Below are 25,380 nucleotides of genomic sequence, written 5' to 3'. Positions count from 1 at the left end.
AGTCCAAGTCGGCATCCTATAGAGACGGTCCCTACCCAACAATCAATCAGTCAATCAATCGTCTTTATTGAGCGCTTACTGTGTGCAGAGCACTGGACTAAGTGCTTGGGAAGTCCAAGTTGGCAACATATAGAGACGGTCCCTACCCAACAATCAATCAATCGTATTTATTGAGCACTTACTGTGTGCAGAGCACTGTACTAAGCGCTTGGGAAGTCCAAGTTGGCAACATATAGAGACGGTCCCTACCCAACAGTGGGCTCACAGTCTAGAAGGGGGAGTGGAAAGGGCTTAGTGGAAAGAGCCCGGGCTTGGGTGTCAGAGGACGTAATCTCTAATCCCGGCTCCTCCACTTGCCTGCTGTGTGACCTGGGGCAAGCCATTTCACTTCTCTGGGCCTCAGTGACCTCATCTGTAAAATGGGGATGGAGACTGTGAGCCCCATGTGGGACAACCTGATTACCTTGTATCTACCCCAGTCAGTCAATCAATCAGTCGTATGGATTGAGCGCTTACTGTGTGCAGAGCACTGGACTAAGCGCTTGGGAAGCCCAAGTTGGCAACACATAGAGACCCAACAGTGGGCTCACAGTCTGTAGACCATTGCTTGGCACATAGTAAGCGCTTAACAAATACCATTATTATTATTACTAAAGGGCCGCCTCACCCTCACTCCTGGACCCAGAGAGTCCTCCAACCCCCCACCTCCATCATCATCATCATCATCAATCGTATTTATTGAGCGCTTACTATGTGCAGAGCACTGGACTAAGCGCTTGGGAAGTACAAATTGGCAACATATAGAGACAGTCCCTACCCAACATTGGGCTCCCAGTCTAAAAGGGGGAGACAGAGAACAAAACCAAACATACTAACAAAATAAAATAAATAGAATAGATATGTACAAGTAAAATAAATAAATAAATAAATAGAGTAATAAATAAATAAATAGAGTAATAGGGAGTCCCCTACACTCCCACTCCTGGAGAGCCCCCCCCCCCCCAACTCCTAACCTCAGGGAATCCCCCCCCCCCACCACACCGGGTGAGTCTTCCCTGCTCTCACCTCCGGACCTGGGGAGCCCCTCACATCCCAATCCAGATCATCATCATCATTATCAATCGTATTTATTGAGCACTTACTATGTGCAGAGCACTGTACTAAGCGCTTGGGAAGTACAAAATGGCAACATACAGAGACAGTCCCTACCCAACGGTGGGCTCCCAGTCTAAAAGGGGGAGACAGAGAACAAAACCAAACATACCAACAAAACAAAATAAATAGGATAGATATGTACAAGTAAAATAAATAAATAGATAGAGTAATAAATATGTACAAACATATATACATATATACAGGCACATAGTAAGCGCTTAACAAATACCATTATTATTATTATTATTATTATTAAAGGGCCACCTCACCCTCACTCCTGGACCCAGAGAGTCCTCCAACCCCCCACCTCCATCATCATCATCATCATCAATCGTATTTATTGAGCGCTTACTATGTGCAGAGCACTGTACTAGGTGCTTGGGAAGTACAAAATGGCAACATACAGAGACAGTCCCTACCCAACGGTGGGCTCCCAGTCTAAAAGGGGGAGACGGAGAACAAAACCAAACATACTAACAAAATAAAATAAATAGAATAGATATGTACAAGTAAAATAAATAAATAAATAAATAAATAGAGTAATAAATATGTACAAACATATATACATATATACAGGCACATAGTAAGCGCTTAACAAATACCATTATTATTATTATTATTATTCTTAAAGGGCCGCCTCACCCTCACTCCTGGACCCAGAGAGTCCTCCAACCCCCCACCTCCATCATCATCATCATCATCAATCGTATTTATTGAGTGCTTACCATGTGCAGAGCACTGTACTAAGCGCTTGGGAAGTACAAAATGGCAACATACAGAGACAGTCAATCAATCAATCAATCAATCGTATTTATTGAGCGCTTACTATGTGCAGAGCACTGTACTAAGCGCTTGGGAAGTACAAATTGGCAACACATAGAGACAGTCCCTACCCAACAGTGGGCTCACAGTCTAAAAGGGGGAGACAGAGAACAAAACCAAACATACCAACAAAATAAAATAAATAGGATAGAAATGTACAGGTAAGATAAATAAATAAATAAATAAATAGAGTAATAAATATGTACAACCATATATCCATATATACAGGTGCTGTGGGGAAGGGAAGGAGGTAAGATGGGGGGATGGAGAGGGGGACGAGGGGGAGAGGAAGGAAGGGGCTGAGTGTGGGAAGGCCTCCTGGAGGAGGTGAGCTCTCAGCAGGGCCTTGAAGGGAGGAAGAGAGCGAGCTTGGCGGATGGGCAGAGGGATTGGGGGCATTCCGGGCCCGGGGGAGGAGATTAGCGGTGGCAGAGGAGCGGAGGTTGCGGGCTGGGCTGGACAAGGACAGAAGGGAGGTTAGGTAGGAGGGGGCGAGGGGATGGATGGACAGCCTGGAAGCCCAGGGTGAGGAGTTTCTGCCTGATGCGCAGATTGATTGGTAGCCACTGGAGATTTTTGAGGAGGGGAGTAACATGCCCACAGCGTTTCTGGACAAAGATAATCCGGGCAACAGCATGAAGTATGGATTGAAGTGGGGAGAGACACGAGGATGGGAGATCAGACAGAAGGCTGGTGCAGTAGTCCAGACGGGATAGGAGGAGAGCTTGAATGAGCAGGGTAGCAGTTTGGATGGAGTCCCTACCCAACAGTGGGCTCCCAGTCTAAAAGGGGGAGATAGAGAACAAAACCAAACATACTAACAAAATAAAATAAATAGAATAGATATGAACAAGTAAAATAAATAAATAAATAAATAGAGTAATAAATATGTCCAAACATATATGAGAAGCAGCGTAGCTCAGTGGAAAGAGCCCGGGCTTTGGACTCAGAGGTCATGGGTTCGAATCCCGGCTCCACCACTTGTCAGCTGTGTGACTTTGGGCAAGTCACTTCACTTTTCTGGGCCTCAGTTCCCTCATCTGTAAAATGGGGATTAAGACTGTGAGTCCCCCGGGGGACAACCTGATTGCCTCGTAACTTCCCCAGCGCTTAGAACAGTGCTTTGCACATAGTAAGCGCTTAATAAATGCTATCATTATTATTATTATATATACATATATACAGGCACATAATAAGCGCTTAACAAATACCATTATTATTATTATTATTATTAAAGGGCCACCTCACCCTCACTCCTGGACCCAGAGAGTCCTCCAACCCCCCACCTCCAGGGAGTCCCCTACACTCCCACTCCTGGAGAGCCCCCCCCACTCCTACCCTCAGGGAATCCCCCCACCACCACACCGGGTGAGTCTTCCCCGCTCTCACCTCCGGACCTGGGGAGCCCCTCACATCCCAATCCAGATCATCATCATCATCATCATCATCATCAATCGTATTTATTGAGCGCTTACTGTGTGCAGAGCACTGTACTAGGCGCTTGGGAAGTACAAAATGGCAACATACACAGTCCCTACCCAACGGTGGGCTCCCAGTCTAAAAGGGGGAGACAGAGAACAAAACCAAACATACCAACAGAACAAAATAAATAGGATAGATATGTACAAGTAAAATAAATAAATAAATAAATAAATAGAGTAATAAATATGTACAAACATATATACATATATACAGGCACATAGTAAGCGCTTAACAAATACCATTATTATTATTAATATTATTATTATTATTATTATTATTAAAGGGCCACCTCACCCTCACTCCTGGACCCAGAGAGTCCTCCAACCCCCCACCTCCATCATCATCAATCGTATTTATTGAGCGCTTACTATGTGCAGAGCGCTGGACTAGGCGCTTGGGAAGTACAAAATGGCAACATACAGAGACAGTCCCTACCCAACAGTGGGCTCCCAGTCTAAAAGGGGGAGACGGAGAACAAAACCAAACATACCAACAAAACAAAATAAATAGAATAGATATGTACAAGTAAAATAAATAAATAAATAGAGTAATAAATATGTCCAAACATATATGAGAAGCAGCGTAGCTCAGTGGAAAGAGCCCGGGCTTTGGAGTCAGAGGTCACGGGTTCGAATCCCGGCTCCACCACTTGTCAGCTGTGTGACTTTGGGCAAGTCACTTCACTTCTCTGGGCCTCAGTTCCCTCGTCTGTAGAATGGGGATGAAGACTGTGAGCCCCCCGGGGGACAACCTGATTGCCTTGTAACTTCCCCAGCCCCTAGAACAGTGCTTTGCACATAGTAAGCGCTTAATAAATGCTATCATTATTATTATTATATATACACATATACAGGCGCATAGTAAGCGCTTAACAAATACCATTATTATTATTATTAAAGGGCCACCTCACCCTCACTCCTGGACCCAGAGAGTCCTCCAGCCCCCCACCTCCAGGGAGTCCCCTACACTCCCACTCCTGGAGAGCCCCCCCCCACTCCTACCCTCAGGGAATCCCCCCCACCACACCGGGTGAGTCTTCCCCGCTCTCACCTCCGGACCTGGGGAGCCCCTCACATCCCAATCCGGATCTGGTAAGTCCTCCCGCGGTCTTCCCCCATCCTACCCCCGGACCCCGCGAGACCCCCGGTGACTCCCCTCCTAAACGCCTGTCAATCAATCAATCAATCAATCAATCGTATTTATTGAGCGCTTACTATGTGCAGAGCACTGTACTAAGCGCTTGGGAAGTACAAATTGGCATCACATAGAGACAGTCCAGGCCTGGTGAGACCTCTACTCTTGGCGAGCGCCCCAACACCCGTCGCATCCCCGTCCCATGCCTAGGGTGGCCCTGGTGGGTGGGTGGGTGGTCCCCAGTCCATCTCCCTGCTGGTTGGGAGGGTCGTGAGAGTCCGGCCTGGAGGACGGGGCCCCGGGACGACCCCAAGAACGGACGCCGGGCCTGGGGAGGACGTCGTCCGAGGCCACGTGCGGCCCCGGCCCCACAGGTACACCTGCCCCTTCGTGGAGAAGTTCTCCATTGAGATCGAGACCTACTACCGGCCGGACGGAGGCGGCCAGCCCAACGTCTTCAACCTGACCGGGGCCGAGCGGCGCCAGCGAATCGTGGGTCAGTGCGGGCCGGGGGACGCACACACGCGCGCACACTCGCTCACTCATTGACGCCAGTCAATCAATCAGTCAATCGTATTTATTGAGCGCCTACCGTGTGCAGAGCACTGGACGAAGCCCTTGGGAAGTCCAAGTTGGCGCCATAGAGAGATGGTCCCTACCCAACAGACGGTCACAGTCTATTGTGTTAGTATGTTTGGTTTTGTTCTCTGTCTCCCCCTTCTAGACTGTGAGCCCGCTGTTGGGTAGGGACCGTCTCTCTATGTTGCCGACTTGGACTTCCCAAGCGCTTAGTACGGTGCTCTGCACACAGTAAGCGCTCAATAAATACGATTGATGATGATGATGATGATAGAAGGGGGAGACAGAGAACAAAACCAAACATATTAACATTGGAGGAACAGTGATCCGAATCCAACCGACGCACGCAGGGAGAATCAGCCCGGCAAAGCGAGGGCCAGGGACAGACCGAGGCGCACAGGGTTACGTGGTGGATGGGAAAATGACCGGTCGATTGATTAATAGTAATAATAATAATGATAATAGCATTTATTAAGCGCTTACTATGTGCCAAGCACTGTTCTAAGCTCTGGGGAGGTTACAAGGTGATCAGGTTGTCCCACGGGGGGCTCACAGTCTTCATCCCTGTTGTACAGATGAGGGAAGTGAGGCCCAGAGAATAATAATAATAATAATGATGGCATTTATTAAGCGCTTACTATGTGCCAAGCACTGTTCTAAGCACTGGGGAGGTTGCAAGGTGATCAGGTTGCCCCTCGTGGGGCTCACAGTCTTAACCCCCATTTGACGGATGAGGTAACCGAGAATAATAATAATAATAATGGCATTTATTAAGCGCTTACTATGTGCCAAGCACTGTTCTGAGCACTGGGGAGGTTGCAAGGTGATCAGGTTGCCCCTCGTGGGGCTCACAGTCTTAACCCCCATTTTGCAGATGAGGTAACCGAGGCACAGAGAATAATAATAATAATGGCGTTTATTAAGCGCTTACTATGTGCAAAGCACTGTTCGAAGCGCTGGGGAGGTTACAAGGTGATCAGGTGGTCCCGCGGGGGGCTCACAGTCTTAATCCCCGTTTTACAGATGAGGTCACTGAGGCCCAGAGAAGTGAAGTGACTTGCCCAAAGTCACACAGCTGGCAATTGGCAGAGTCAGGATTTGAACCCATGACCTCTGACTCCAAAGCCCGGGCTCTTTCCACTGAGCCGCGCTGCTTCGTGGCTTCGTAGATTGATCGACTAACAGAACTTACTGAGCGCCGTCTGTGGGCGGAGAGGACTGAGCAGCGTGACTCAGTGGAAAGAGCCCGGGCTTTGGAGTCAGAGGTCATGGGTTCGAACCCCGGCTCAGCCGATTGTCAGCTGTGTGACTTTGGGCAAGTCACTTCACTTCTCTGCGCCTCAGTTACCTCATCTGTCAAATGGGGATTAAGACTGTAATACTAATAATAGTGATGGCATTTATGAAGCGCTTACTATGAGCAAAGCACTGCTCTAAGCGCTGGAGCCCCCGTGGGACAACCTGATCACCTTGTAACCTCCCCAGCGCTTAGAACAGTGCGCTGCACATAGTAAGCGCTTAATAAAATGCCATCAGCAGCAGCCACAGCAGCAGCTGAGCCTTTGGTCCAAGAGAGTCAGTCGGTCATCCAGGAGTTTACAGTCTAGACCGGGAAGAGGTGTCTTTTTTGGGATTGAGGTGGTGGTCCCAATCAATCAATCATATCTATTGAGCGCTTACTGTGTGCAGAGCACTGTACTAAGCGCTTGGGAAGTACAAGTTGGCAACACATAGCGACAGTCTGTGACTGTGAGCCCACCGTTGGGTAGGGACTGTCTCTATATGTTGCCAATTTGTACTTCCCAAGCGCTTAGTACAGTGCTCTGCACATAGTAAGCGCTCAATAAATAGGATTTATTTATCCATCCCCCCATCCCCCCATCTTCCCTCCTTCCCTTCCCCACAGCACCTGTATATATGTATCTATGGTTGTACATATTTATTACTCTATTTATTTATTTATTTATTTATTTTACTTGTACATTTCTATCCTATTCATTTTATTTTGTTGGTACGTTTGGTTTTGTTCTCTGTCTCCCCCTTTTAGACTGTGAGCCCACTGTTGGGTAGGGACTGTCTCTATATGTTGCCAATTTGTACTTCCCAAGCGCTTAGTCCAGTGCTCTGCACATAGTAAGCGCTCAATAAATACGATTTATTTATCCATCCCCCCATCTTCCCTCCTTCCCTTCCCCACAGCACCTGTATATATGTATCTATGGTTGCACATATTTATTACTCTATCTATTTATTTATTTATTTATTTTACCTGTACATTTCTATCCTATTCATTTTATTTTGTTGGTACGTTTGGTTCGGTTCTCCGTCTCCCCCTTTTAGACTGGGAGCCCACTGTTGGGTAGGGACTGTCTCTAGGTGTTGCCAATTTGTACTTCCCAAGCGCTTAGTACAGTGCTCTCTGCACATAGTAAGCGCTCGATAAATACGATTGATTGATTGATTGGTTGATGATGATGACAGTCCCTACCCAACAGCGGGCTCACAGTCTAGAAGAGGGGTCCCAGAGGGGCGGGAAGCGGGTGACCCCCGACGCCCACCCGTCTCCCGCAGACACCATCGACATCGTGCGGGACGCGGCGGCCCCGGGCGAGTACAAGCCCGAGGAGGACCCGCGTCTCTACCACTCGGCCAAGACGGGCCGGGGCCCGCTGTCCGACGACTGGGCCCAGGCGGCCGCCCGCGCCGGACCCCTGATGTGCGCCTACAAGCTCTGCAAAGTGGAGTTCCGCTACTGGGGCATGCAGGCCAAGATCGAGCAGTTCATCCACGACGTGGGTGAGCCGACCCCTGCACACCCCCCCGACCGCCCCCCGAGACCCTTTTCCCTCTTTTTTCCGCCCACGGTACTTGTTAAGCGCTTATTCTGGGTCAAATTCCTCAGGCAGCACCAAGATGAGCAGGAGAGACACCGTCCCTGACCCACATGGGATTCACGGTCTAAGCGGGAGGGAGGGCGCGTATTTAATCCCCATTTAGCATCTGAGGAAACTGAGGCACAGAGGAGTTAAAAAGTGACTACCGTCACGCAGGTAGAATCGGGATTAGAACCGACGTCTGATTCTCCAGACCGGGCTCTTTCCACTAGGCCACGCCGGCCCCATCCCAGCTCCAACGCTTCGGATCTCCCCGGGCAGATTCTCCCACACGTGCCCCTTTTACTACTACTACTACTAATAATGGTAGCATTTAGTAAGCGCTTCCTATGTGCAAAGCACCGTTCTAAGCGCTGGGGAGATTACAAGGTGATCAGGTTGTCCCGCGCGGGGCTCCCAGCCTTCATCCCCATTTCACGGATGAGGTCACTGAGGCCCGGAGAAGTGAAGCGACTTGCCCAAGGTCACACAGCAGACCCGTGGCAGAGCCGGGATTCGAACCCATGACCTCCAACTCCAAAGCCCGGGCTCTTTTCCACGGAGCCACGCTGCTTCTTTTAGACTGTGAGCCCACCATTGGGTAGGGACCGTCTCTCTATGGTGCCAAGTTGGACTTCCCAAGCGCTTAGTCCAGTGCTCTGCACGCAGCAAGCGCTCAATAAATACGATTGATTGATATGTATATATGTTTGTACATATTTATTACTCTATTTATTTTACTTGTACATATCTATTCTATACATTTTATTTTGTTGGTATGCTTGGTTTTGTTCTCCGTCTCCCCCTTTTAGACTGTGAGCCCACTGTTGGGTAGGGGCTGTCTCTCTATGGTGCCAACTTGGACTTCCCAAGCGCTTAGCCCAGTGCTCTGCACGCAGTAAGCGCTCAGTAAATACGATCGATGACGATGATGCCCCGTCCCCCAGATGTGGTCCATCTGACCTGCCGTCAGCTTTCCGGCCTTCCCCCCGCTCCCCCGGTCCCCTGACGTGTCCCAGTTCTTCGGACCGTCCCCGTCCCAGCCCCGGGGACCCCGGCTGCCCGGGGCCCCGGGTCCACGGCCCCCCTCGCCGCCCCTGCCCCGCAGGGCTGCGCAGGGTGATGCTGCGGGCGCACCGCCAGGCCTGGTGCTGGCAGGACGAGTGGACGGACCTCAGCATGGCGGACATCCGGGCCCTGGAGGAGGAGACGGCTCGCATGCTGGCCCAGCGCATGGCCAAGGGCGGAGGCGGCGGGGACGGCGCCGGGGCCGAGCCCGCCGGGGAGCCCGGGGCCCAGGGCCCGGCCAGGCCCGGCCAGGCCGGAGGCCTCGACGGGGCCGAGGGGCCGGGGGCGGCCGACGCGTCCCCCCCCGACGACGGCTTCGCCAAGCAGTGGTCTTCCTCGTCCCGCTCATCCTACTCCTCCCAGCACGGCGGTGAGCGCGGCCCATGCGGGAAGGTCACGGGAAGGGGGGGTGTACGCGTGTATAATAATAATGGCATTTCTTAAGCGCCTACTGTCGGCCCATGTCATCCCCCGGGCCTGGAATGCCCCCAATCCCTCTGCCCATCCACCAAGCTCGCTCTCTTCCTCCCTTCAAGGCCCTGCTGAGAGCTCACCTCCTCCAGGAGGCCTTCCCAGGCTGAGCCCCTTCCTTCCTCTCCCCCTCGTCTCCCTCTCCATCCCCCCCATCTTACCTCCTTCCCTTCCCCACAGCACCTGTATATATGGATATATGCTTGTACATATTTATTTATTTTACTTGTACATATCTATCTATTTATATTTATTATTTATTTATTTATTATATATTTATTTATTTAATAAATATATATATTTATTTATATTTATTTATTTATATATTTATATATATTTATTTTATTTTGTTAGTATGTTTGGTCTTGTTCTCTGTCTCCCCCTTCTAGACTGTGAGCCCACTGTTGGGTAGGGACTGCCTCTATATGTTGCCAATTTGTACTTCCCAAGCGCTTAGTACAGTGCTCCGCACATAGTAAGCGCTTAATAAGTACGATTGATGATGATGATGATGCTATGTGCCAAGCACCGTTCTAAGCGCTGGGGAGGTTACAAGGTGATCAGGTTGTCCCACGGTGGGGGGGCTCACAGTCTTCATCCCCATTTGACAGATGAGGCAACTGAGGAACGGAGAAGTTAAGTGACTTTTTTTGGGTATTAAGCGTTTACTATGTGCAAAGCACCGTTCCAAGTTCTGGGGAGGTTACAAGGTGATCAGGTTGGCCCATGGGGGGCTCACAGTCTTCATCCCCATTTGACAGATGAGGCAACTGAGGAACAGAGAAGTTAATTAATCTTTTTTTTTTGGTATTAAGCGCTTACTATGTGCAAAGCACCGTTCCAAGCGCTGGGGAGGTTACAAGGTGATCAGGTTGTCCCATGGGGGGCTCACAGTCTTCATCCCCATTTGATAGATGAGGCAACTGAGGAACAGAGAGTTGTTAATTTTTTTTTTTGGTATTAAGCGCTTACTATGTGCAAAGCACTGTTCCAAGCGCTGGGGAGGTTACAGGGTGATCAGATTGTCCCACGGAGGGCTCCCAGTCTTCATCCCCATTATGTTGCCAACTTGGACTTCCCAAGTGCTTAGTCCAGTGCTCTGCACACAGTAAGCGCTCAATAAATACGATTGATTGATTGATTGATTGAACCCCATTTTCCAGATGAGGTAACCGAGGCCCAGAGAAGTGAAGTGACTTGCCCAAAGTCACACAGCTGACTAGTGGCGGAGCCGGGATTTGAACCCATGACCTCTGACTCCAAAGCCCGGGCTCTTTCCACTGAGCCACGTTGCTTCTCCAAAGTCACACAGCTGACAAATGGCGGAGCTGGGATTTGAACCCATAATAATAATAATAATAATGGCATTTATTAAGCGCTTACTATGTGCAAAGCACTGTTCTAAGCGCTGGGGAGGTTACAAGGTGATCAGGTTGTCCCACAGGGGGCTCACAGTCTTAATCCCCATTTTACAGATGAGGTAACTGAGGCCCAGAGAAGTGAAGTGACTTTCCCAAAGTCACCCAGCTGACTAGTGGCGGAGCCGGGATTTGAACCCATGACCTCTGACGCCGAAGCCCGGGCTCTTTCCACTGAGCCACGCTGCTTCTCATAAGTATGTGTGTCGCGGGGGAGGAATCTCGGGCCTACTGATGACTCTCTCCCCCCGTCTAGACTGTGACCCCGGTGTGGGCAGGGATTGTCTCTATTGCTGTATTGTACTTTCCATTCAATCGTATTTATTGAGCGCCTGCTGTGTGCAGAGCACTGTACTAAGCGCTTTGGAAGTCCAAGTTGGCGACATATAGAGACGGTCCCTACCCAACAACAGGCTCACGGTCTAGAAGGGGGAGACGGACGACAAAACAAAACACGTGGACAGATGGCAAGTCATCAGAACAAATAGAATTGAGGCTAAATGCACATCATTAGCACAATAAATAGAATAGTCAATAGTAATAATGCACATCATTAATACAATAAATAGAATAGTAAATATGTACAAGTAAAATAAATAGAGTAATAAGGCTGTCCAAACCTATATACATGGCCTGTGGGGAGGGGCAGGAGGTAGGGCCGGGGGGATGGGGATTAGGACGCTGCTTAGGAGAAGCAGCGTGGCTCAGTGGAAAGAGCCCGGGCTTTGGAGTCAGAGGTCATGGGTTCAAATCCCGGCTCTGCCAATTGTCAGTTGTGTGACTTTGGGCACGTCACTTAACTTTTCTGGGCCTCAGTTACCTCATCTGTAAAATGGGGATTAATCAATCAATCAATCAATCGTATTTATTGAGCGCTTACTGTGTGCAGAGCACTGTTCTAAGCGCTTGGGAAGTCCAAGTTGGCAACATCTAGAGACGGTCCCTACCCAACAGCGGGCTCACGGTCTAAAAGGGGGAGACAGAGAACAAAACCAAACATACTAACAAAATAAAATAAATAGAATAGATATGTACAAGTAAAATAAATAAATAAATAGAGTAATAAATCTGTACAAACATATCTACATATATACAGGTGCTGTGGGAAGGGGGAGGAGGTAAGACGGTGGGGATGGAGAGGGGAACGAGCCCCCCGTGGGACAACCCGATCACCTTGTAACCTCCCCAGCGCTTAGAACGGTGCTTTGCACATAGTACGCGCTTAATAAATGCCATCATTATAATTATTACTATTATTGTAACCTTCCCAGCGCTTAGAACAGTGCTTTGCACATAGTAAGTGCTTAATAAACGCCATTATTATTATTATTATTATGGGGAGGAGGAGAGGAAAAAGGGGGCTGAGTGTGGGAAGGCCACCTGGAGGAGGTGAGCTCTCAGTAGGGCAATTGAAGGGAGGAAGAGAGTTAGCTTGGCGGATGTGCGGAGGGAGGGCATTCCGGGCCCGGGGGAGGACATAGGCCGGGGTCGACAAGCGCTTAGTACAGTGCTCTGCAATCAATCAATCGTATTTATTGAGCCCTTACTGTGTGCAGAGCACTGGACTAAGCGCTTGCGAAGTCCAAGTTGGCAACATCTAGAGACAGTCCCTACCCAACAGTGGGCTCACAATCTAAAAGGGGGAGACGGAGAACAAAACCAAACCTACTAACAAAATAAAATAAATAGAATAGATATGTACAAGTAAAATAAATAGAGTAATAAATACGTACAAACATCTATACATATATACAGGTGCTGTGGGGAAGGGAAGGAGGTAAGGTGGGGGGGATGGAAGCGCTTAGTACAGTGCTCTGCACACAGTAAGCACTCAATAAATACGATTGATGATGAGAGGGGGACGAGCCCCCCGTGGGACAACCTGATCACCTTGTAACCTCCCCAGCGCTTAGAATGGTGCTTTGCACATAGTAAGCGCTTAATAAACGCCATTATTATTATTATTATTATTATTATTATTATGGGGAGGAGGAGAGGATAAAGGGGGCTGAGTGTGGGAAGGCCTCCTGGAGGAGGTGAGCTCTCAGTAGGACCTTGAAGGGAGGAAGAGAGTTAGCTTGGTGGATGTGCGGAGGGAGGGCATTCCAGGCCCCGGGGAGGAGGTGGGCCGGGGGTTGAAAAGCGCTTAGTACAGTGCTCTGCAATCAATCAATCAATCAATCAATCGTATTTATTGAGTGCTTACTGTGTGCAGAGCACTGTACTAAGCGCTTGGGAAGTCCAAGTTGGCAACATCTAGAGACAGTCCCTACCCAACAGTGGGCTCACAGTCTAAAAGGGGGAGACGGAGAACAAAACCAAACATACTAACAAAATCAAATAAATAGAATAGATAGGTACAAGTAAAATAAATAAATAAATAAATAGAGTAATAAATATGTACAAACATCTATACATATATACAGGTGCTGTGGGGAAGGGAAGGAGGTAAGATGAGGGGGATGGAGAGGGGGACGAGCCCCCCGTGGGACAACCTGATCACCTTGTAACCTCCCCAGCGCTTAGAACGGTGCTTTGCACATAGTAAGCGCTTAATAAATGCCATCATTATTATTATTACTATTATTGTAACCTCCCCAGCGCTTAGAACAGTGCTTTGCACATAGTAAGCACTTAATAAATGCCATTATTATTCATCATCATCATCATCATCATCATCAATTGTATTTATTGAGCGCTTACTGTGTGGAGAGCACTATACTAAGCACTTGGGAAGTACAAATTGGCAACATATAGAGACAGTCCCTACCCAACAGTGGGCTCACAGTCTTAAAGGGGGGAGGCAAAACCAAACATACTACAAAATAAAATAGAATAGATATGTACAAGTAAAATAAATGCAGTAATAAATATGTACAAACATATATAGATAATATTATTGTGGGGAGGAGGAGAGGAAAAAGGGGGCTGAGTGTGGGAAGGCCACCTGGAGGAGGTGAGCTCTCAGTAGGGCCTTGAAGGGAGGAAGAGAGCGAGCTTGGCGGATGGGCAGAGGGATTGGGGGCATTCCGGGCCCGGAGGAGGACGTGGGCCGGGGGTCGACAAGCGCTTAGTACAGTGCTCTGCAATCAATCGTATTTATTGAGCCCTTACTGTGTGCAGAGCACTGGACTAAGCGCTTGGGAAATCCAAGTTGGCAACATCTAGAGACAGTCCCTACCCACCAGTGGGCTCACAGTCTAAAAGGGGGAGACGGAGAACAAAACCAAACCTACTAACAAAATAAAATAAATAGAATAGATATGTACAAGTAAAATAAATAGAGTAATAAATACGTACAAACATCTATACATATATACAGGTGCTGTGGGGAAGGGAAGGAGGTAAGGTGGGGGGGATGGAAGCTCTTAGTACAGTGCTCTGCACACAGTAAGCGCTCAATAAATACGATTGATGATGAGAGGGGGACGAGCCCCCCGTGGGACAGCCTGATCACCTTGTAACCTCCCCAGCGCTTAGAACGGTGCTTTGCACATAGTAAGCGCTTAATAAACGCCATTATTATTATTATTATTATTATTATTTTGGGGAGGAGGAGAGGAAAAAAGGGGGCTGAGTGTGGGAAGGCCTCCTGGAGGAGGTGAGCTCTCAGTAGGGCCTTGAAGGGAGAAAGAGAGCGAGCTTGGCGGATGGGTGGAGGGAGGGCATTCCGGGTCCGGGGGAGGACGTGGGCCGGGGGTCGACAAGCGCTTAGTACAGTGCTCTGCAATCAATCAATTGTATTTATTGAGCCCTTACTGTGTGCAGAGCACTGGACTAAGCGCTTGGGAAGTCCAAGTTGGCAACATCTAGAGACAGTCCCTACCCACCAGTGGGCTCACAGTCTAAAAGGGGGAGACGGAGAACAAAACCAAACCTACTAACAAAATAAAATAAATAGAATAGATATGTACAAGTAAAATAAATAGAGTAATAAATACGTACAAACATCTATACATATATACAGGTGCTGTGGGGAAGGGAAGGAGGTAAGGTGGGGGGGATGGAAGCTCTTAGTACAGTGCTCTGCACACAGTAAGCGCTCAATAAATACGATTGATGATGAGAGGGGGACGAGCCCCCCGTGGGACAACCTGATCACCTTGTAACCTCCCCAGCGCTTAGAACGGTGCTTTGCACATAGTAAGCGCTTAATAAACACCATTATTATTATTATTATTATTATTATTATTTTGGGGAGGAGGAGAGGAAAAAAGGGGGCTGAGTGTGGGAAGGCCTCCTGGAGGAGGTGAGCTCTCAGTAGAGCCTTGAAGGGAGGCTCCTCCAGGAGGCCTTCCCAGACTGAGCCCCTTCCTTCCTCTCCCCCTCGTCCCGCTCAACATCCCCCCCATCTTACCTCCTTCCCTTTCCCACAGCACCTGTATAGATGTATATATGTTTGTACATATTTTTTACTCTATTTATTTATTTATTTATTTTATTTGTGCATATCTATTCTATTTATTTTATTTTGTTAGTATGTTTGGTTTTGTTCTCTGTCTCCCCCTTTGAGACTGGGAGCCCACTGTTGGGTAGGGACTGTCTCTCTATGTTGCCAATTTGTACTTCCCAAGCGCTTAGTCCAGTGCTCTGCACATAGTAAGCGCTCAATAAATACGATTGATTGATTGATTGATTGATTGAAAAAAGGGGGCTGAGTGTGGGAAGGCCTCCTGGAGGAGGTGAGCTCTCAGTAGGGCCTTGAAGGGAAGAAGAGAGTTAGCTTGGCGGATGTGCGGAGGGAGGGCATTCCAAGCCCCGGGGAGGACGTGGGCCGGGGGTCGACAAGCGCTTAGTACAGTGCTCTGCACACAGCAAGCGCTCAGTAGATAGGACGAAATGAATGAGTGGGGTCGGCGAAGCTGGGGGTGATGACAGGCCTCGTGGCGGGGGTCCGCAGGGGGGGTGTCTCCCCAGAGTCTGTCGGAGTGGCGAATGCAGCACATCGCCCGCGACTCGGAGAACAGCGACGACGGCGACGAGTTCTTCGACGCCCACGGTACGGTTCTTCGACGCCCACCGGGCCCGGGATTCTCCCCAAATCCCCTTCCCACCCCAATCCCGCCACAGTCCTACCCCCTCTCTTCCATCCCGCCCGTGCCCGTCGCCCGCAGAAGGCTTCTCGGATAGCGACGAGGTCTTCTCCAAGGAGATGACCAAGTGGAATTCCAACGACTTCATCGACGCCTTCGCCTCTCCCGAGGCCGAGGGTCCCCCAGGTGAGAGCCCCCCGGACCCCCATTCCCAACCCCGGGCCCGAGAAGTCAACTGGGGGCGAGGAAGGCGGGGAGACCCCCCCTCTGACCCCCCGCCTCCTCCACTAGACTGTGAACCCGCTGTGGACCGGGAGAATCAATCAATCAATTGTATTTATTGAGCGCTTACTGTGTGCAGAGCACTGGACTAAGCGCTTGGGAAGGACAAGCGCTTAGTACAGTGCTCTGCACACAGTAAGCGCTCAATAAATACGATTGATGATGATGACAAGTTGGCAACATATAGAGACCGTCCCTAGGAGCAGCGTGGCTCAGTGGAAAGAGCCCAGGCTTTGGAGTCAGAGGTCACGGGTTCAAATCCCGGCTCCGCCAACTGTCAGCTGTGTGACCCTGGGCAAGTCACTTCACTTCTCTGGGCCTCAGTTCCCTCATCTGTAAAATGGGGATTAAGACTGTGAGCCCCCCACGTGGGATAACCTGATCACCTTGTAACCTCCCCAGCGCTTAGAACTGTGCTTTGCACATAGTAAGCGTTTAATAAGTGCAGAGAAGCAGCGTGGCTCCGTGGAAAGAGCCCGGGCTTTGAAGTCAGAGGTCATGGGTTCTAATCCCAACTCCGCCAACTGTCAGCTGTGTGACCCTGGGCAAGTCACTTCACTTCTCTGGGCCTCAGTTCCCTCATCTGTAAAATGGGGATTAAGACTGTGAGCCCCCCATGTGGGACAACCTGATCACCTTGTAACCTCCCCAGCACTTAGAACAGTGTTTGCACATAGTAAGCGCTTAATAAATGCCATCATTATTATTAAGTCACTTAACTTCTCTGTGCCTCAGTTCCCTCATCTGTAAAATGGGGATTAAGACTGTGAGCCCCCCGTGGGACAACCTGATCACCTTGTAACCTCCCCAGCGCTTAGAACAGTGTTTTGCACATAGTAAGCGCTTAATAAATGCAGAGAAGCAGCGTGGCTCAGTGGAAAGAGCACGGGCTTTGGAGTCAGAGGTCATGGGTTCAAATCCCAGCTCCGCTGCTTGTTAGCTGTGTGACTTTGGGCAAGTCACTTATTTGTTGCCAACTTGTACTTCCCAAGCGCTCAGTCTAGTGCTCTGCACACAGTAAGCGCTCAATAAATACGATTGAATGAATGAACTTAACTTCACTGTGCCTCAGTTCCCTCATCTGTAAAATGGGGATTAAGACTGTGAGCCCCCCCATGGGACAACCTGATCACCTTGTAGGCGCTTAATAAGTGCCATCATTATTATTATTATTGTAACCTCCCCAGCGCTTAGGCCCACTGTTGGGTAGGGACCGTCTCCATATGTTGCCAACTTGTACTTCCCAAGCGCTTAGTACAGTGCTCTGCACACAGTAAGCGCTCAATAAGTATGATTGAATGAATGAATGAATGCTTTGCACATAGCGCTTAATAAATGCCATCATCATCATCATCATCATCATCAATCGTATTTATTGAGCACTTCCTGTGTGCAGAGCACTATACTAAGCGCTTGGGAAGTCCAAGTTGGCAACATAGAGAGACAGTCCCTACCCAACAGTGGGCTCACAGTCTAAAAGGGGGAGACGGAGAACAAAACCAAACATACTAACAAAATAAAATAATCATCATCATTATTATTATTACCCACTCTGTTACGTCGTACTCTTCCCACCGCTTAGTACAGTGCCCTGCACACAGTAAGCACTTAATAAATACTGATTTATTGATGGACTGATTTCTCCTCAACCTCGGCCACGCACAGATTTGGGCGCAGCGGCTATCAAAGCAGAAGGAGACGGAGAGGGAGCCGGAACTGCCGGGGACCCCGAGGTTAGTCTGCCCCTTCCCCGTCCCATCCCCTTCCCCAATCAATCAATCAATCGTATTTATTGAGCGCTTACCGTGTGCAGAGCACTGTACTAAGCGCTTGGGAAGTCCAAGTTGGCAACATCTAGAGACAGTCCCTACCCAACAGTGGGCTTCCCTCCCCACAAACCTAATCCTACCCCAGACCCCAGCTTGGCCTAGTGGTTACAGCACCGGGCCTGGGAATCAGAAGGGCCTGGGTTCTAATCCTGACCCCACCACTCGTCTGCTGTGGGACCCTGGGCAAGTCACCTCACTTCTCTGGGCCTCAGTTCCCTCATCTGTAAAATGGGGATTAAGACTGTGAGCCCCGCGTGGGACAACCTGATCACCTTGTATTCGTTCATTCAGTCGTATTTATTGAGCGCTTACTGTGTGCAGAGCGCTGTACTAAGCGCTTGGAAAATACAAGTTGGCAACATATGGAGACGGCCCCTTCCCAACAATGGGCTCACAGTCTAGCGCTTAGAACAGTGCTTGTCACATAGAAGGCGCTTAACACATACAGTTCTCCAAACGTTAAACTCGTTGTGGGCAGGGAATGTGTCCGTTTGTTGTATTTCTTTCTCCCGAGCACTCAGTACAGTGCTTTGCACACAATGATGCTCAATAAATACGATTTGAATGAATGAATGAACATACCATCATCATCATGATGGACAGATCGGAAGGTCATGGGTTCATTCATTCACTCAATCGTATTTATTGAGCGCTTACTGTGTGCAGAGCACTGGACTAAGCGCTTGGGAAGCCCAAGTCGGCAACATATAGAGATGGTCCCTACCCAACAACGGGCTCACAGTCTAGAAGGGGGAGTCAGACAACAATCCTGACTCCATTACGGGTCTGCTGTGTGACCTGGGGCAAGTCACTTCACTTCTCTGGGCCTCAGTTCCCTCATCTGGAAAAGGGGGATAGAGATCGTGAGCCCCACGTGGGACAGGGACTGCGTCCAACCCGGTTTGCTTGTATCCACCCCCGTGCTTAGAACAGTGCCTGGTACGTAGTAAGCGCTTAACAAATACTATCATTATCATCACCCCCCAGTACAGGCCTGAGGTTGGGGATAATAATAATAATAATAATAATAATAATAATAATAATAATGATGGCATTTGTTAAGTGCTTACTATGTGCAAAGCACTGTTCTAAGCACTGGGGGGGGATACAAGGTGATCAGGTTGTCCCACGTGGGGCTCACAGTCATCACCCCCATTTTACAGATGAGGTAACTGAGGCTCTGAGAAGTTAAGTGACTTGCCCAAGGTCACAAAGCAGATATGTGGCGGAGCCGGGATTCGAACCCATGACCTCTGACTCCAAAGCCCGGGCTCTTTCCACCGAGCCACGCTGCCCCGGGACTTTTTTCTATTCTATTCTATTTATTTTATTTTGTTAGTATGTTTGGTTTTGTTTTCTGTCTCCCCCTTTTAGACTGTGAGCCCACTGTTGGGTAGGGACTGTCTCTAGATGTTGCCAACTTGGACTTCCCAAGCGCTTAGTACAGTGCTCTGCACACAGTAAGTGCTCAATAAATACGATTGATTGATTGATTTTTTGCCCCATAGAGAAGCAGCGTGGCTCAGTGGAAAGAGCCCGGGCTTTGGAGTCAGAGGTCATGGGTTCAGATCCCAGCTCCGCCCATTGTCAGCTGTGTGACTTTGGGCGAGTCGCTTCACTCCTCTGGGCCTCAGTTCCCTCATCTGTCAAATGGGGATTAAGACTGTAAGCCCCCCCGTGGGACAACCTGGTCACCTTGTAACCTCCCCAGCGCTTAGCACAGTGCTTTGCACGTAGTAAGCGCTTAATAAATGCCATAACAAATGCCATTATTCACCCCCTTTTAGACTGTGAGCCCACTGTTGGGTAGGGACTGTCTCTATATGTTGCCAACTTGTACTTCCCAAGCGCTTAGTACAGTGCTCTGCACCCAGTAAGCGCTCAATAAATACGATTGATTGATTGATTTTTTGCCCCATAGAGAAGCAGCGTGGCTCAGTGGAAAGAGCCCGGGCTTTGGAGTCAGAGGTCATGGGTTCAGATCCCAGCTCCGCCCATTGTCAGCTGTGTGACTTTGGGCGAGTCGCTTCACTCCCCTGGGCCTCAGTTCCCTCATCTGTCAAATGGGGATTAGGACTGTAAGCCCCCCCGTGGGACAACCTGGTCACCTTGTAACCTCCCCAGCGCTTAGCACAGTGCTTTGCACGTAGTAAGCGCTTAATAAATGCCATAACAAATGCCATTATTCACCCCCTTTTAGACTGTGAGCCCACTGTTGGGTAGGGACCGTCTCTATATGTTGCCAACTTGGACTTCCCAAGCGCTTAGTACAGTGCTCTGCACCCAGTAAGCGCTCAATAAATACGATTGATTGATTGATTTTTTGCCCCATAGAGAAGCAGCGTGGCTCGGTGGAAAGAGCCCGGGCTTTGGAGTCAGAGGTCATGGGTTCAGATCCCAGCTCCGCCCATTGTCAGCTGTGTGACTTCGGGCGAGTCGCTTCACTCCCCTGGGCCTCAGTTCCCTCATCTGTCAAATGGGGATTAGGACTGTAAGCCCCCCCGTGGGACAACCTGGTCACCTTGTAACCTCCCCAGCGCTTAGCACAGTGCTTTGCACGTAGTAAGCGCTTAATAAATGCCATAACAAATGCCATTATTCTCCCCCTTTTAGACTGTGAGCCCACTGTTGGGTAGGGACTGTCTCTATATGTTGCCAACTTGTACTTTCCAAGCGCTTAGTACAGTGCTCTGCACCCAGTAAGCGCTCAATAAATACGATTGATTGATTGATTTTTTGCCCCATAGAGAAGCAGCGTGGCTCAGTGGAAAGAGCCCGGGCTTTGGAGTCAGAGGTCATGGGTTCAGATCCCAGCTCCGCCCATTGTCAGCTGTGTGACTTTGGGCGAATCGCTTCACTCCTCTGGGCCTCAGTTCCCTCATCTGTCAAATGGGGATTAGGACTGTAAGCCCCCCCGTGGGACAACCTGGTCACCTTGTAACCTCCCCAGCGCTTAGCACAGTGCTTTGCACGTAGTAAGTGCTTAATAAATGCCATAACAAATGCCATTATTCTCCCCCTTTTAGACTGTGAGCCCACTGTTGGGTAGGGACTGTCTCTATATGTTGCCAACTTGTACTTCCCAAGCGCTTAGTACAGTGCTCTGCACCCAGTAAGCGCTCAATAAATACGATTGATTGATTGATTTTTTGCCCCATAGAGAAGCAGCGTGGCTCAGTGGAAAGAGCCCGGGCTTTGGAGTCAGAGGTCATGGGTTCAGATCCCAGCTCCGCCCATTGTCAGCTGTGTGACTTTGGGCGAGTCGCTTCACTCCTCTGGGCCTCAGTTCCCTCATCTGTCAAATGGGGATTAGGACTGTAAGCCCCCCCGTGGGACAACCTGGTCACCTTGTAACCTCCCCAGCGCTTAGCACAGTGCTTTGCACGTAGTAAGCGCTTAATAAATGCCATAACAAATGCCATTATTCACCCCCTTTTAGACTGTGAGCCCACTGTTGGGTAGGGACCGTCTCTATATGTTGCCAACTTGTACTTCCCAAGCGCTTAGTACAGTGCTCTGCACCCAGTAAGCGCTCAATAAATACGATTGATTGATTGATTTTTTGCCCCATAGAGAAGCAGCATGGCTCAGTGGAAAGAGCCCGGGCTTTGGAGTCAGAGGTCATGGGTTCAGATCCCAGCTCCGCCCATTGTCAGCTGTGTGACTTTGGGCGAGTCGCTTCACTCCTCTGGGCCTCAGTTCCCTCATCTGTCAAATGGGGATTAAGACTGTAAGCCCCCCCGTGGGACAACCTGGTCACCTTGTAACCTCCCCAGCGCTTAGCACAGTGCTTTGCACGTAGTAAGCGCTTAATAAATGCCATAACAAATGCCATTATTCTCCCCCTTTTAGACTGTGAGCCCACTGTTGGGTAGGGACTGTCTCTAGATGTTGCCAACTTGGACTTCCCAAGCGCTCAATAAGCGCACACAGCAAGCGCTCAATAAATAGGATTGATTGATTATTATGATGATGATGATGTCGGTTAGTACAGTGCTCTGCACACAGTAAGCGCTCAATAAATACGATTGATTGATTATTATGATGATGATGATGATGTTGTCGGTGCCAGCCTTGCTCTACCCCTCCCTGCTGCCCCGCAGGCGGCGGGGCCCGGGGCCCGGACGAGCTGCGCGGTGCACGCGCTGTTCCTGATCCTACACAGCGGCAACATCCTGGACGCGGGGCCGGGAGACCTGGGTTCGAAACGCGCGGACGTGCAGACGCTGGCCGCCGCCTTCGACGCCGTCACCCGCCTGCACTTCCCCGAGGCCCTGGGCCACGTGGCGCTGCGCCTCGTGCCCTGCCCGCCCGTCTGCGCCGCCGCCTACGCCCTCGTCTCAGAGTACCCGGGGACCCCGGGGCGGGGGGCGGTGGTCTTGGGGGGGGACCATCATCATCATCGATCGTATTTATTGAGCGCTTACTGTGTGCAGAGCACTCTACTAAGCGCTTGGGAAGTCCAAATTGGCAACATCTAGAGACGGTCCCTACCCAACAGCGGGCTCACAGTCTAAAAGGGGGAGACGGAGAACGAAACCAAACATACTAACAAAATAAAATAAATAGAATAGATAGGTATAAGTAAAATAAGTAAATAAATAAATAGAGTAATAGAATAGAATAAACCAGCGGGCACAAAACCGGGGGCGGAGGAGTCGGGGTGGGCCTCGGGAACCTCAGGTGGGTCGGGGAGTGGTAATAATAATGATGGTAGTTGTTAAGCGCTTACTATGTGCAAAGCACTGTTCTAAGCGCTGGGGAGGTTACAAGGTGATCGGGTTGTCCCATGGGGGGCTCACAGTTTTCATCCCCATTTTCCAGATGAGGCCCAGAGAAGCGAAGCGACTTGCCCAAAGTCACCCAGCTGACAATTGGCGGAGCCGGGATTCGAACCCCTGACCTCCAACTCCCAAGCCCGGGCTCTTTCCACTGAGCCACGCTGCTTCCCTGATGTACACACAGTACAAGAAGCGGTGTCAGTCAGAAAGACCCGAGTTCTAGACCCGCCACTTGTCCGCCGCGTGACTCTGGGCAAGTCACGTCACGTCATTTTACCTGTACCTATTCTATTTATTTTATTTTGTTAGTATGTTTGGTTTTGTTCTCTGCCTCCCCCTTTGAGACTGTAAGCCCGCTGTTGGGTCGGGACCGTCTCTAGACGTTGCCAACTTGGACTTCCCAAGCGCTTAGTCCAGTGCTCTGCACACAGTAAGCGCTCAATAAATACGATTGATTGATTGATTGATCTCTCAACTGGGGATAAAGACGGAGAGCCCCTTGCGGGACATTCATTCATTCATTCAGTTGTATTTATTGAGCGCTTACTGTGTGCAGAGCACTCTACTAAGCGCTTGGGAAGTCCAAGTCGGCGACATATAGAGCCGGTCCCTACCCAACAACGGGCTCACGGTCTAGAAGGGGGAGACGGACGACAAAACAAAACAGGTGGACTGGTGTCAAGTCACCAGAACAAATAGAATTAAAGCTAAATAATAATAATAATGATGGCATTTGTTAAGCGCTTACTATGTGCCAAGCACTGTTCTAAGCACTGGGGAGGGGATACAAGGTGATCAGGTTGTCCCACGTGGGGGCTCCCAGTCTTAATCCCCATTTTACAGATGAGGTAACTGAGGCTCAGAGAAGTTAAGTGACTTGCCCAAGGTCACACAGCAGACATGTGGTGGAGCCGGGATTCGAACCCATGACCTCTGACTCCAAAGCCTGGGCTCTTTCTACTGAGCCATGAGAGCCCCTTGTGGGACATTCATTCATTCAGTTGTATTTGTTGAGCGCTTACTGTGTGCAGAGCACTGTACTAAGCGCTTGGGAAGTCCAAGTCGGTGACATATAGAGACGGTCCCTACCCAACAATGGGCTCACGGTCTAGAAGGGGGAGAGGGACGACAAAACAAAACAGGTAGACAGGTGTCAAGTCGCCAGAAGAAATAGAATTAAAGCTAAATGTCCGCTGTGCGACTTTGGGCAAATCTCTTCGCTTCTCTGTGCCTCGGTTCCCTTGTCTCTCAATTGGGGATAAATCAATCAATCGTATTTATTGAGCGTTTACTGTGTGCAGAGCACTGTACACAGCGCTTGGGAAGTACAAGTTGGCAACATATAGAGACAGTCCCTACCCAACAGTGGGCTCACAGTCTAGAATCAATCAATCAATCGATCGTATTTATTGAGCGCTTACTGTGTGTAGAGCACTGTACTAAGCACTTGGGAAGTACAAGTCGGCAACATATAGAGACAGTCCCTACCCAACAGTGGGCTCACAGTTTAGAATCAATCAATCAATCAATCGTATTTATTGAGCGCTTGCTGTGTGCAGAGCACTGTACTAAGCGCTTGGGAAGTCCAAGTTGGCAACATATAGAGACAGTCCCTACCCAACAGTGGGCTCACAGTCTAGAATCAATCAATCAATTGTATTTATTGAGCGCTTAGTGTGTGCAGAGCACTGTACTAAATGCTTGGGAAGTCCAAGTTGGCAACATATAGAGACAGTCCCTACCCAACAGTGGGCTCACAGTCTAGAAGGGGGATAAATCAATCAATCAATCAGTTGTATTTATTGAGCGCTTACTGTGTGCAGAGCACTGTACTAAGCGCTTGGGAAGTACAAGTCGGCAACATAGACAGTCCCTACCCAACAGTGTGCTCACAGTCTAGAATCAATCAGTCATATTTATTGAGCGCTTACTGTGTGCAGAGCACTGTACTAAGCGCTTGGGAAGTACACGTTGGCATCATATAGAGACAGTGGGCTCAACAGTCTAGAATCAATCAATCAATCGTATTTATTGAGCGCTTACTGTGTGCAGAGCACTGTACTAAGCGCTTGGGAAGTCCAAGTTGGCAACATATAGAGACAGTCCCTACCCAACAGTGGGCTCACAGGCTAGAAGGGGGATAAAGACTGAGAACCCCTTGTGGGACATGAACTTGGGCCAACCTGATTACTTTGTATGTACCTCGGCGCTTACAACAGTGCCTGGCGCATAATAGAGAGAAGCAGCGTGGCTCAGTGGAAAAGAGCACGGACTTTGGACGCAGAGGTCAAGGGTTCAAATCCCGGCTCTGCCAATTGTCAGCTGGGTGACTTTGGGCAAGTCACTTCACTTCTCTGGGCCTCAGTTCCCTCATCTGGAAAATGGGGATGAAGACTGTGAGCCCCCGGGGGGACAACCTGATCACCTTGTAACCTCCCCAGCGCTTAGAACAG

At 49.5% G+C, this 25,380-nt stretch overlaps 1 protein-coding gene across 1 annotated transcript in view; it reads left to right on the top strand.

Moving 5' to 3' along the window:
* PITPNM1 (phosphatidylinositol transfer protein membrane associated 1) overlaps positions 1-25,380 on the top strand; it is a 67,582-nt gene that overhangs the window by 8,585 nt on the left and 33,617 nt on the right. The window contains exons 3-9 of the mRNA XM_038765040.1: positions 4,968-5,089; positions 7,744-7,968; positions 9,154-9,483; positions 15,903-16,001; positions 16,117-16,221; positions 17,983-18,050; positions 22,250-22,491. Coding sequence (XP_038620968.1) covers positions 4,968-5,089; positions 7,744-7,968; positions 9,154-9,483; positions 15,903-16,001; positions 16,117-16,221; positions 17,983-18,050; positions 22,250-22,491 — 1,191 coding nt within the window. The remainder of the gene's footprint in view (positions 1-4,967; positions 5,090-7,743; positions 7,969-9,153; positions 9,484-15,902; positions 16,002-16,116; positions 16,222-17,982; positions 18,051-22,249; positions 22,492-25,380) is intronic.

Source organism: Tachyglossus aculeatus, chromosome 22 (assembly GCF_015852505.1).
Source record: "Tachyglossus aculeatus isolate mTacAcu1 chromosome 22, mTacAcu1.pri, whole genome shotgun sequence".
In the NCBI taxonomy this organism is placed as follows: domain Eukaryota; kingdom Metazoa; phylum Chordata; class Mammalia; order Monotremata; family Tachyglossidae; genus Tachyglossus; species Tachyglossus aculeatus.
The sequence above is the reverse complement of the archived record's forward strand: the minus strand, read 5'-3'. Positions and strand labels throughout refer to the sequence as shown.